Here is a 14,385-nt window from a genome sequence, read left to right as displayed (position 1 = left end):
GAGAGTAGACAGATGGGGCAGTAATTGGCCGGGTTGGATTTGTCCTGCTTTTTGTGTACAGGACATACCTGGGCAATTTTCCACATAGCCGGGTAGATGCCAGTGTTGTAGCTGTACTAGAACAGGTTGGCTAGGGTCACAGCAAGTTCTGGAGCTCAGGTCTTCAGTACTATTGCCAGGATATTGTCAGGGCCCATATACAGTATCCAGTGCCTGCAGCCGTTTCTTGATATCACGTAGAGTGAATCAAATTAGCTGAAGAATGGCATCTGTGATGCTGGGGACCTCTGGAGGAGGCCGAAATGGATCATTCATTCGGTACTTTTGGCTGAAGATTGTAGCAAATGCTTCAGCCTTATCTTTTGCACTGATGCTCCTCCATCATTGAGGATGGGGATATCTGTGGCACCTCCTCCTCCAGTGAGTTTTTAATCGTCCACCACCATTCACAACTGAAAGTGGCAGGACTGCAGAGCTTAGATCTGATCCGTTGATTGTGGGATTGCTTAGACCTGTTTATCACTTGCTGATTATGCTGTTTGACATGCAAGTAGTCTTGTGTTATAGCTTCACCAGGTTGACACCTCACTTTTAGGTATGGCTGGTGCTGCTCCCGGCATGTCCTTCTGCACTCTTCATTGAACCAGGGTTGATCCCCTGGCATGATGGTAATGGTAGAGTGGGGGATATGCTGGTCCATGAAGTTACAGATTGTTTTGAAGTACATTTCTGATGCTGCTGATGGCCCACAGTGCCTCATGGATGCCCAGTCTTGAGTTGCTAGATCTGTTTGAAATCTATCCCATTTAGCATGGTGTTAGTGCCACACAACACAATGGACGGTATCATTAATGTGAAGGTGGGACTTCGTCTCCACAACGACTGTGCGGTGGTGACTCCTACCGATACTGTCATGGACAGATACATCAGTGGCAGTTAGGTTGGTGAGGATGAGGTCAAGTATGTTTTTCCCTCTTGTTGGTTCCCTCACCACCTGCCATAGACCAGGTCTAGCAGCTATGTCATTTAGGACTCGGACATCTTGGTCAGTAGTGGTGCTAATGGGCCACTCTTGGTGATGGACATTAAAGTCCCCCATCCAGAGTACATTTTGCACTTTTGCCACCCTCAGTGCTTCCTCCAAGCGGTGTTCCACCTGGAGGAGCACTGATTCATCAGCTGATGGAGGGCAGTATGTTGTCATCAGCAGGAGTTTTCCTTGCCCATGATTGACCTGATGCCATGAGACTTCAACGGGTCCAGAGTCAATGTTGAGAAGTCCCAGGGCAACACCATCCCGACTGAACACCACTGTGCATCCACCACTGCTGGCTCTGTCCTGCTGTTGGGACAGGACATACCCAGGGATGGTGATGGTGGTGTCTGGGACATTACCTATAAGGTATGATTCTGTCAGGATGACTATGTCAGGCTGACTAGTCTGTGAGACAGCCCACCCAATTTTGGCACTAGCCCCCAGATGTTAGTAAGAAGGACTTTGCAGGGTTGACACTGCCGTTGTCGTTTCTTTGTAGTGGTTTGTTACAACTGAATGGCTTGCTAGGCCATTTCAGAGGATATTTAAGAATCAACCATACTGCAGTGGGTCTGGAGTCTCATGTAGGCCAGACCAGGTAAGGACAACAGATTTCCTTCCCTAAAAGACATTAGTGAACCAGAAGGGTTTTTACAACAATCGACAATGGGTCCATGGTCATCATTAGACTTATAATAAATTCAAGTTCCACCATCTGCCATGGCAGGATTTGAACCCGCATTACCCTGAGTCTCTGGATTGCTTGTCTATGACAATACCACTATGTCATCGCCTCCTTTAGGGAGGATGATTAAGGCAAAGGAATATATAATAAATGGTAGGATGCTGAGAAGCATAGAAGAACAGGCTAGCCTCGGAGTGCATGTCCAAAGATCCCTGAAGTTAGCAGGACAAGTAGAAAAGATGGTCAAGGAGGCATGTGGGATAATTTATTTTATTGGCCAGGCCTTAGAGTAGAAGAGCAGAGGGGTTATGCTGGAACTGTACAAAATACTAGTTAGATCGTAGTTAGAGTACTGCATATTACACTGGAGACGGTGCAGGAGAAGTATGCAAGGATTTTGCCAGGAATGGAGAATTTTAAGATTGATAAGGCTGGGGTTGTTGTCTTTGAAAGAGAGGAGGATGAGGGGAGGTTTAATTGAAGTGTACGTGGATAGGATAATTAAGGGGCGTGGATAGGATATTTCTGTTAGCAAAGATGTCAATAACCAGGGGGCACAGATTTAAAATGATTGGAAAAAGGATCGGGGGAAATTGAGGGGCCATTTTTTCACCCAGAAGGTGTTTGGGGTCTGGAACATAATGCCTGAAAGAGTGATAGAGGCAAAAGCCCTCAACACATTTAAAAATGCACTTCGTTGTGCATTAGAATGCCATAATCTACAGGGCTACAGACCAAAAGCTGGAAGGTGGGATTAGGCTGGAAAGCTCTTTTTTGGCCCAATTGGCCTCCTTCTGTGCCATAAATCTTTCTATGTTTCTATGAATTGCTGTGCTGTTTTGGATCATGAGATTAGCTGCTCAGTCTTAATCGTTTGACGATTATTCTATGCCATTTTGGCTTTCAGTAGGAAAGTGAGACAGTGAGTGGCAAGTGAAAGGAGAGTATAGATGTGCAGAACTTGTGATTGTAGTGCAAATGCTGAGAGGGAGAAGACACATGATGCAAGCAGTATGAGGAATTGCTGAATGGGGAGCTAGTGTCTGGAATGTAGTGCAGACAGATTCCTGAGGGAAAGTGCTGCTGCTGCAAAAGTTACCAAGGGAAAGAAGAATGTGGCTAGTGGCTGGTGTGGAGGAAGCAAGGGAAAGCTGAAAAGTAAGATAAGCTGTAAAGGGAAAAGAATTGTTCACAATGCTGGGTAGGGTAATGAAGGACTGCTGTCACGTGCTCTAGGCAGATGGATAAATGAAAAGTAGCACTGATTCATAATACTTCAGTGAAGACATTGAAGCACCTTTTTCACTGTATCCAAGTCATGGAGTGGCTGCCACTCCTGGAGCAGAAAGTGGCACACCATTCCCAACAATGGAATTGGAAATTGCTGCCACTTCCATTCTCTTGCTTTTTCCCGTTTGCCATGTGAATACAATTAAAATTCTAAGTGCTAAGGGCATCCACGGGCAACGCCTGCAATTCCACGCTGAGGAATTCTTTTCAGTGCTGAAACCCACTGTCAGCTGACAATGCTACAGCTACAGATGGGCTTATAAAGAGCATCCTGGTCAAAAAATGAGGTGCTGTATCATGACATTGCCATCAACGTAAGACTTATTGAGGGCACAAAGGTGACATGGGTGTTTTTTGTTTCAAATTTAAATTTACTGGTAAACAATTCATATTACATTGCTTTCACTTTATTGATATGTACATCATTGTTACTTGTTGAGACTAGCTTAGTCATAGAGTTAAATGTACTGGCATGCCTCATGGTTGGCACGCTTTGATGGTTACAGTGGAGTCAGGGACATTTCTTTTATTGTGGAAGAAACAATGTTGTGTTTTTTTGTTCACTCTTTATTGAATGTTCACGTTAGTGACCAGTGTTGTATTCTCCACTCTGTGAGACATGGATGAACTTGGAGGCACAGTTGGCCCGACCCTCTATGGAATACTCTATTCTCCTGCTCTGCTGTCTTCTGCCATAGGGTTAAACAAAGAAAACCGCTGATCTGAGACACAACTGCAAAAAGCCAACTGTTTCACACCACCTTTAAACAAATGTGAACCTGGTGCAATGAGACTCTTGTGCACCCCTGACTTTATCTTGAAGGTAGGACTTTATTAAAAATGTTTTACGCTAATGAATATTCATGGTGCAAAAGCATTACAAGTACGAACTCGCCACAGGGAGCTATGAGGCCCAATACACCACATACATGCCGCTGACTTAATCTCTGCATCTCAATCTGCTGTCAGGGAATTGAAATTTCATATCCTGCTTAATTTAGTCAGCACAGATGCCACATTTCCTGCCCTTGTGGACTCCATAAAAGTCCCTCCACCTTGTAATTGATGGTCTCTGTATTTTCTCTTAGTGCTTTGTAGAGATCATGTTGATTAACTCTCTTGGCATTGCTGGGGGACAGGAGTTCCCTTCTTCCCCTCACCTCATTCAGAAGCACCTTCTAAGAATCTTGACACCTGTCTTTTACTCAATTCTGGGGGTATTTTTCTTCCATTAGCTTGCAAACAAAACAAGCCACAATGGATTGCAACCTTATTTCAAGAGATACATTCCTGCTTTGAATAGGAACCTCACTGTGAGGTGGGTGGTTTTCCAAGTGGGACAAGCAATGTGGATAGAAACCTCCTGGGACTGTTTTTGGCTACAGCAGGTAAGTACTGAACTGAGGCAAAAATTCACCTGCTGAAAACTAGTGTAGAGGAAAAATCATGGCCTAGATTTAGAAAACCTGAATGGTGGTACCTTGACTACATGCTGAATGGAGTCTTCCTTTCTCCTGCATCCCGCAGTGGATAACAGGAATTGGCAGTTAATCAGTGTTTCACTGGAACTGAGCAGCTGCAGTGCACAGCAAAAGAAAGGAATGCACAGATGAGCTGTTCCAGTGGACTGGAGGACCCATGTACTCAGTAAAAAAATGACTCAATACAATGTGTGAAAAAAACACTACCACCACCACCATCGCACAGTAGCAGCAGTGTGTACCATCTACAAGATGCATTGCAGGAATTCACCAAGGCTCCTTCGATAGCACCTTCCAAGCCCATGACCACTTCCATCTAGAAGGATAAGGACAGCAGATAGATGGGAATACCACCAAGTTCCCTTCCAAGTCATTCACCATCCTGACTTGGGAATATACCACTGTTCCTTCACTGTCGCTGGGTCAAAATCCTGGAACTTCCTAACATGCTGTTTATTAACATAGTAATGGAGCCCAAACTCTATTCTATAACTACTGATTAACATTGTAGCCCATGCTACACAGCAATTGGGCAATATAATCAGGTAGTCAATCTGTTCGCATTCTCTTAAAGGGGTATTGCACTTCAGATTGCCACATGCCTTCCTTCTTTACTTGAAGGTACAATTTGCAATCTTTACAATATATCAAATATTTACATAAATAAACTATTTACAAATTCAATTTCTCTGGAGGCTTCTTCAAGCATGTCAAATATCGTAGTCCTACGACTTCGGATGGTTTATCCGAGGCCTCCCTCTCAGGCGTCATCTGTCCACTAGGTGCGCCAGGAGGAACCTGTACATTTGTTTCTTCAACTCTCTCAGGCTCAACGGATCCTTTGGTACTTCCAAACCAAGTGGAGTTCCTTCCACATGTGGTGTAGACTCAAACGGGAATGCTTGGCACATCCTTTCTTGTAGATCTGTTTGTCTTTTCCTGAGGTGATCTACGTGTCTCCTAATTATTCGACCTTCGATTGATGTATGATAGGAAAGAGGTTCTGTCACTGCACTAACTTCACCTGACAGCCATTTGGGCCCATCTCCAAAGTTCTTTGCTAAAACTGTGTTTCCAACAATGAAGTTTCTTTCACAACTGTGGTAATTGTGTCCATTTTTCTGGGCCTCCTGACTTCTTTCTTCCCTCTCCACTAAATTCAGCCTTATGAGACTCAATCATGTCTTTGGACATCTCTTCATCAATAACTCTGCAATGACTGTTAGTAATAATACCGGTGGTCATGTGTGTCATAGTCCTATGGTCGAGTAGGAAATGTGATAATCTAGTTGCAATAATCTCCATCCAGTTTTTTCATTCAGGACTTCAAGGTCTGGACTGCTCTCTCAGCCAACCCATTGGATGCAGGGTGGTAAGGCGAGGTCTTGACATGTGTTATGTCATTCAGAGTTGTAAATCTTAGGAATTCCCTGCTGGTGAATGCCGTTCCATTATCAGACACTACTACGTCCGGTGTCGCAAAACTCTGACGCAATCTGTCCATGGTGGCGGCAGATGTGGGTGATTTTATATCACATATTACCATCCACTTTGAGTGAGCACCTATGATCAAGAGAAATGTTGTGCCCAAAAATAGCCCTGACGTAGTCAATGTGGAGGCGGAACCATGCCTTCCTGGCCATTCCCAGGGATACAAGGGAGCCGAAGGGGGCAATTTCAGTACCTGTTGGCACTAAATGCAGCACTTGACTAAGTTTTCAATTTCTGTATCCATCCCTTGCCACCATAAGCAGCTGCGCACCAACATTTTCATTCTAGACATGCCGGAGTGAGCACTATGCAACTCGGTCAATAATGGATGTCTTCCTCTCAGAGACACAATGACCTTTGCTCCCAACAGCAAGATGCCATCCTGGTAGGTGAGTTCATATCTCCTATTAAAATAGGGCTTCATTTCATCAGACTTTGGCTCGTTAGACCATCTCTGTAAGACTTGTTCCTTTACATGGACAAAACTGGATCATGGTTTGTTCACTCTATTTGTTTGGCAGGTACTGGTGACAAATCCAAAAAGTTTAATAACAAGAAAAGTTCTTGAGGAATGGGGATGTCCACATTGCTGTCTTTTAGAGGTAATTGGCTCAATGCGTCGGCATTTGCAATCTTGCTTCCCAGCCAGTGGATAAAAGTATATTTGTAAGCAGCTAGAATCAGTGCCCACCATCGAATGTGTGCAGAGGCAATTGGGAGTATTGCCTTATCTTCCCCGAACAAGCCTAGTAGTGGCTTGTGGTTGGATACAATAGTGAACTGGATGTATTGGTGGAACTTCTTAATGCCAAATATAATGGATAAGCTTTCTTTCTCTATTTGCGAATATCTTCGTTCTGCAACACTGAGTGTTCTTGAGAAGTAACCATTGGGCTGTTTGGAGCCATCTGCCATCTGATGGGAGAGTACTGCCTCTACTCCATAAGGCAATGCATCGCAGGTCAAAATTAATTCCTTCTTTCGGTCGAAATGTACCAACAGGGCCGATGAATGTAGCAACTACTTTAACGTCATAAAAGCCTCTTGTTGTGGAGCATTTCAAGTCCACCCATGGTTTTTCTTGAGCAAACCGTATAGTGGAGCCAGTACTGTTGACAAATTTGGGAGAAAACAGTCATAATAGTTAATCATTCCCAAGAAGGACTTGTGTTCTATGGTATTTGTTTGGTGCTGGTGCCTCACTAATAGCTCTCACCTTTTCTTCTACTGGGTAAAGGCCCTCCGTGCCAACCCTGTGACCCAGGTAAACCACTTCTTTGGCTTGGAAGATACATTTTTCTCTTTTCAAACATACTCCAGCCTGTGAGAAATGCATCAATACCTCTTCCAGGTTGGCCAGATGTTCTTCACCAGTTAGTCTTGTTACAAGGACATCATCGAAATAAACCACAACATGGGGCAGGCATGGAGTAAATTTTCTTTGGTTCGTTGGAAATTGGCACAAGCTGATGAGTCTCCAAAGTGTAACCTGGTATACGGGTATAACCCCCTATGTGTGTTGATAGTCACAAAGTCCCGAGGGGACTTTTCTAGTTCTATTTGTTGGTAAGCGTGACTTATGTCGATCTTCACATATGCGGTTCCCCCTGCCAGCTTGGAGTATAATTCATCAATTTTCGGTATTTGGTGCATGTCTAGTCTGGCCATTTTGTTAACGGTCAACTTGTAGTCCCCGCATATTCACACACTCTGGTCAGGCTTTAGAATTGGAAATATGGGCACTGCCCATTCGGAAAATTGTACAGGTTGTAAGGCTCCCAACCTTTCAAGCCTGACTAATTTGACATCAATTTTTTCTTGCGGTGCATAGGGCACTGGCCTCGTCTTCATGAACCTGGGGGTTGCCCCAGGATCCATATGGATTTTAGTTTGCAGCCCTTGGATCTTTCCAAGCTCCTCTCTGTGACGGAGGCATATTTCTGTAATGACCCTTGCAGATCTTTTGTTCTGAGTTGAAAAATCTCAGGCCACTCCAACTTTATTCCCTTAATCCAGTTCCGACCAAGTAGACATGGACCCTCCCCTGCTACCACAATTAGGGGTAGATTAACAAACTGATTTCCATGCTGTACTGGAACCTTGCATATACCTCTTACTCGCATGTCTTCAACAGTATACATCTTTAATTTAGCATCTGAATTTTCCAGATTTAATGAGTGGTCTCCTCCATTCAGATATTTGAACATATGGTTCCCCTGTAACTGTTGTGGATGCCCCTGTATCCACCTCCAATCGGATGGGTTTCTCATTGACTCTCACTGTCACATAGGTTGACTCCATTTTACCCATTTTTCAGTTGTGTGGTGAGTAAATGTCGGACTGTTTCTTCTGCTTCCACTTATGTGGATTTCAAGATTTCTACCTTTTTGCTAAAAGTTTTGTCTTAATCTGTCTTTACAATGTCACATAATGTGTCCATTACGATGGCAGCAGAAACATTCAATTCCTTTAAATTGTTGTTCGTTTGCATGCTATCTGATTCCATTTCTGTCATTATTGCTGTAGGTTTTCTCTGTTGAACTAGTGATTTTTACAGGTCAGTTAATGATGGCTGTTTGCTGCCTTTCTGCGGATTTTGCGCCATTTCTACCCGGTGCTTCCCTCCCGATGCGATGGATGGTGCCATTTTGTGCTCCCTTGATTGCCTCTGAATCCCTGACTATTCTGTCCACTGTGAGCACCAATACCAGTGCCTTGCTGAAATCTGAATTTGTTTCTGGCAACAACCTTTTTGAATGGAGTCTTTGTTAATCCCACATAGTAATCGGTCTCTTAACATGTTGTTAATCAATGTACCGAACTCACAATGATCCGTCAGTTGCTTTAAGACCTCTACATAGTAAGCGACTGGCTCTCCAGGGGGGCGACACCTTGAATTAAATTTAAAACGCTGCATTGTTACCAAGGGTTTCAGCTGAAAGTGCTGTTTACAAGATTTACGAACTCATCAAAGCTTTTGGAATCTAGGGCGTTGGGTGCCGTTAGACTACGAATTAGGCCGTGTGTTTTACTGCCACATGTCGATAAGAGGATTGCTTGTCTCTTCTCCTCCTCTAATATATCATTGGCCAAAAAGAAGAACACAAGGCGTTTAGTGTAATGTGACCAGTCATCGGTGGTCTGGTCAAATGGTTCGACACAGCCAAACTGTCTTTACAGTTCAATGACTATGATGAAGGCTATACTTACAATCACCTTGCAAGGTACGGCTGATTTATCTCTGTTTAATTTCCCCGGCTTCCTTGGGTGTCGTTGACTGGTCGTCCTTTTTCCTTGTTGCCAGTTATGTTCCTTATGTTGCATGCCTATCTACTGGTGAGTGAATTAGTAATCAAGGCGATGCTGATGAAGAGACCATTGTAAGGTGAAACACATGCTATTTATTAACATAGTAATGGAGCACTAACCCATGTGTGCTTCTCAAACCCAAAAGCTATTCTACAATTACTGATCAACAATGTAGCCTCCACCACACAGCAGTTGGGTAATACAATCTGCTCACATTCTCTTAAAGGTATATTGCACCTCAGAATACCACACTCTGGCTCCTCCCTATCTCTAATTTCCTCCAGCTCTACAATGCTCCAAGATTTCTGTGCTCCTCCATTTCTGGCCTCTTGCACATCCTTAAGTTTAACCACTCCAACACGGGCAACTGCACCTTCAGTTACCTAGGTCCTAAGCTCTGGAGTTCCCACCCTACAGCTCTCTGCCTTTCTAGCTTTTCTTTCTCTTTAAGGTGCTCCTCAATGTCATGTTATTATAATGATATAATTCCTTGGGCTTATTTACTGTTCAAGGCATAAGGCACCAATCAGTCATAAGAGATTGGGTAAACATGTTGAGTGTTCGTTTATTAAGGCTAGGCACATGAAAGCAGTTATACATAGGTATAAAGCTTAAAGACCTCAGAGCTGTGTGTGTGCTCTGCTCAAAACAAAAGTGAAATGAAGACTGAATCACATGACACATGCTGATATCCCTTAAAGGCATATTACAACATCTCCCCCTTTTTTTAAGATACTTTCCCCCTTTCCAAAGGAGTGTAGCTATTTATAATATGTGTTCAGCAGGAAAGACAGTGGAACAGCAATGGCAGGAGTTTCTGGGAGTAATTTGGGAGACACAGCAAAAATTCATCCCTAGGAAGAAGAAGCATACTAAAGAGAGGACAAGGCAACCAAGGCTGACAAGGGAAGTCAGGGACAGCATAAAAGCTAAAGAGAAAGCATACAATGCGGCAAAGAGCATTGGGAAACCAGGAGATTGGGAAGCCTACAAAGACTAACAGGTGACAACTAAAAATGAAATAAGGAGGGAGAAGATTAAATATGAGGGTAAACTAGCTAGTACTATAAAAAAAATTGCAAGAGTTTTTTTAGATATATAAAAGGGTAAGAGAAAGGCAAAAGTGGACATTGGGCCACTGGAAAATGACCCTGGAGAAGTAGTAGTGGGGAACAAAGAAAGGGCGGAGGAGCTGAATAGGTACTTTGCGTCAGTCTTCACGGTGGAAGACACGAGTGACATCCCCAAGGTTCAAGAGAGTCGGGGGGGCAGAGGTGAGTATGGTGACCATTACCAAGGAGAAGGTGCTAGGAAAACTGAAAGATCTGAAGGTGGATAAATCACTTGGACCAGATGGATTACACCCCAGAGTTCTGAAGGAGATAGTTGAAGAGATAGTGGAGGCGTTAGTGGTGATCTTTCAGGAATCACTGGAGTCAGGGAGGGTCACAGAGGACTGGAAAATCGTTAATGTAATCCCCCTGTTTAAGAAGGGAGTGAGGCAAAAGGCGGGAAATTACAGGCCAACTAGCCTGACCTTGGTCGTTGGTAAGATTTTAGAGTCCATTATTAAGGATGAGATTTCAGAATACATGGAAGTGCATGATAAAGTAGGGCAAAGTCAGCATGGTTTCATCAAGGGGAGGTCATGCCTGACAAATCTGTTAGAATTCTTTGAGGAGGTAATGAGTAGGTTAGACAAAGGAGAGCCAATGGATGTTATCTACTTGGACTTCCAGAAGGCCTTTGACAAGGTGCTGCACAGGAGGCTGCTCAGTAAGATAAGAGCCCATGGTGTAAGAGGCAAGGTACTAGCATGGATAGAAGATTGGCTGTCTGGCAGGAGACAGAGAGTGGGGATAATGGGTTCCTTCTCAGGATGGCAGCCGGTGACTAGTGGAGTTCCGCAGGGGTCAGTGTTGGGAACACAATTTTTCACTTTATACATTAATGATCTAGATGAAGGAACTGAGGGCATCCTGGCTAAGTTTGCAGATGATACAAAGATAGGTGGAGGGACAGGTAGTATTGAGGAGGTGGGGAGGCTGCAGAAGGATTTGGATAGGTTAGGAGAATTGGGCAAAGAAGTGGCAGATGGAATACAACGTGGGCAAGTGTGAGGTCATGCACTTTGGTAGGAAGAATAGAGGCATAGACTATTTTCTAAATGGGGAGAGAATTCAGAAATCTGGAGTGCAAAGGAACTTGGGAGTCCTAGTCCAGGATTCTCTTAAGGTCACCTTGCAGGTTGAGTCAGTAGTTAGGAAGGATGTGCTGCCCAGGAGACGGTCCAGAGGAGGTTCACGAGAACAATCCCAGGAATGAAAGACTTAACATATGAAGAACATTTGAGGACTCTGGGTCTATACTCGATGGAGTTTAGAAGGATGTGGGGGGAATCTGATTGAAACTTACAGAATACTGAAAGGCCTGGATAGAGTGGACGTGAGGAAGATGTTTCCATTAGTAGGAGAGGCTAGGACCCGAGGGCACAGCCTCAGAGTAAAGGGAAGACCTTTTAGAACAGAGATGAGGAGAAATTTCTTTAGCCAGAGAGTGGTGAATCTATGGAATTCATTGCCACAGAAGGCTGTTGAGGCCAGGTCATTGAATGTATTTAAAACCGAGATAGATAGGTTCTTGATTGGTAAGGGGAGCAAAGGTTATGGAGAGAAGGCGGGAGAATGGTGTTGAGAAACCTATCATGATTGAATGGGGGAGCAGCCTCGATGGGCCGAATGGCCTAATTTCTGCTCCTATGTCTTAATGTCTTCATGTTTAGTTACCATTACATGAGTGCATAAACTGATGAATCTATGAGTTTCTAAAGCAGGCTGACTGAATTAGGCGGGATAAAGCTCACCAAAAAGCCTGCAGATAATCATTATCATTGCAGAGCAAGTATCCACCAAACATGGAATCATATCCAACAAGAAATCAACAGTCAAATAAGAAGAGGGACTGGGAAGAAAATTGGCAAATGGAAAATAGCTTACTTGTTAAATAGTTTCTTGCGTGTGGAATTAATTGCACTGTCAACGCTATGAATAGCTTCACGAATGGAAGACTCAACAAAGTTGTCACCAGTCCGACCCCTCTCAGGAACTGTGAGGAAAAAACATCAAGTAGAAAATAACTGAATCATACCTTCACACAAAAGAGCTCAGATATTTGATTAATTGTAAGTGGAAGGGGTACATACTCCTGATGGTAAAATATCACACAGTAAGGTCTAGGTGATCAAGATAACTCCTCAATGCTTGCTGTTTACCCTTATCCTGGATGCTCATAAGGCAATAAATCTTGAGACTCAAACACAGAAATGAGATTTCAGTTACATCAACCATTTATCTGATTTTCTAGCTTCAATTAGTAAAAGGTAAAGCCAGGTGGAAATTCCTCTAATCTCCACAATTGACAAAACAAAAAACAGTCTGTCCAGGCTACTCTAACTATAGGACTGTAACCATAGTTTAGGGGGAGGGAATAACAACCAAAAATAAACTTTCAAAATATCTGTACCCCATGCAGAAACTGAAAACCTCATTGCATAGATAAATAATCATCAGAAGTCCATAGTAAATACTCACATATGTCTGCAATTATTCTGAATAGATTCATATGGCATGATTATAATCAACAATATTAAAACAATGGAGAAAATAAATTATACCATGAGATCAATTAAATGCACAATTGAAAAAGAAAACACTCACTGGTCACTTTTAGCAGCATATTTGTTGTTGCTTGGCCAATCATGTTCCTTGCAGCACACTCATATCTTCCTTCGTCTGCTTGCCCAATATCCCTGATAGCAAGCGTTCCTTCTGCATGAACATGGAATTTTCCACTTTCTGTGATTTGAACTCCATCCTGTTCAACAAACATATTTATTTCAAGGTACTTGTAAACCCTATTTCTGAAATAAATTTTATACTTTCATTGGACACTTTTTCCCAGTAGACTGCCAATTCCTCCGCAAAATTAAGTTTGATGAAAGAAAAAAAGCCGCCTTCTTCTACCAATGATAGCTGCTGGCAACAGGTTCATGCATTTGTGAAAACAACAAGATCAGAATATTTATAGCCATTTATTTCTGAAGCAGAAACAAATAGACCTAGGAACCCATTTTAAGGGAAACCGTGGATAAATACTCTCATGTAGAGTTCCTGTTTGATGGTAAATATTAGGCTGGATTTTCCTCCCTTCTACCATTATAGCTGTAGCAGAGGAAAATCAGGCTGACAGGCCTACTGGTACGTATCCACCTTTATAATCAGTAACATAACATTTGTTTCTTCCGCTCCTGTGGACAGTAGACTATCTGAATCCCGGCTGCTTCATTAGGTGTAAATGCCAGTGGAATTTTTCTCTTTGCCACAGCCATCACCAACTCAAATAACCATGAAGAGAGTGGTGACAGTGCACTCTGCTCCAAGAATTTTGGAGGAAACAGTCTTACAGGGCTGCTCTGTTTAGCTTGAAACACTTGAGCTCATGGAAAACTTTTCTGAAACTTTAGAAATAAATAAGAACTTGGGTTTTAGGAGCAGGAGTACGCCATTCAGCCTCTCGAACCTGCTCCGCCACTTGATAAGATCATGACTGATCTGGTTGTGGTCTCAACTCCACTTTCCTGTCTGCCTCCCTAACCCTTGACTCCTTGTCTTTAAAATATCTATCTAACTCAGCCTTGAATAAATTCAATGACCCAGCCTCCACTGTTTTCTGGGGCAAAGGACTCAACATACCAATGAGCCTCTGAGAGAAAAAAATTCTCCTCATCTCCGTCTTAAAAGAGAGACCTCTTGTTCTTAAACTGTGTCCCCTAGTTCAAGTCGCCCCCACAAGAGGCAACATAACTCCTGGTATCCACCCTATCAAGCCCTCTCAGGATCTTATATGTTTCAGTAAGATAACATTAAATTTTAAGAGATCGTCCAATCTTTTAATCGTGGCTAACTCATAATGGTTGTCCCACTGCAGCGCTTCAGAATTTTGCTCCATGGTAACAGCTAGCTCCCTCGTGGTGGTGAAGATACCATCCTGCATAAATATTCATCCCACACCCAGGAAATTTCCTGTGACATGGC

The 14,385-nt window shown here is 43.2% G+C and overlaps 1 protein-coding gene across 1 annotated transcript in view; it reads right to left on the bottom strand.

The window, feature by feature from the left end:
- LOC121279297 (peroxidasin homolog) overlaps positions 1–14,385 on the bottom strand; it is a 659,434-nt gene that overhangs the window by 136,542 nt on the left and 508,507 nt on the right. The window contains exons 14-15 of the mRNA XM_041190436.1: positions 13,009–13,165; positions 12,289–12,397 (exon numbers count right to left, since the gene is read on the bottom strand). Of these exons, the coding sequence (XP_041046370.1) occupies positions 12,289–12,397; positions 13,009–13,165 (266 nt within the window). The remainder of the gene's footprint in view (positions 1–12,288; positions 12,398–13,008; positions 13,166–14,385) is intronic.

Source organism: Carcharodon carcharias, chromosome 6, assembly GCF_017639515.1.
Source record: "Carcharodon carcharias isolate sCarCar2 chromosome 6, sCarCar2.pri, whole genome shotgun sequence".
In the NCBI taxonomy this organism is placed as follows: domain Eukaryota; kingdom Metazoa; phylum Chordata; class Chondrichthyes; order Lamniformes; family Lamnidae; genus Carcharodon; species Carcharodon carcharias.
Note: the sequence above shows the minus strand (reverse complement) of the source record. Positions and strands in the feature narration are given on the sequence as shown.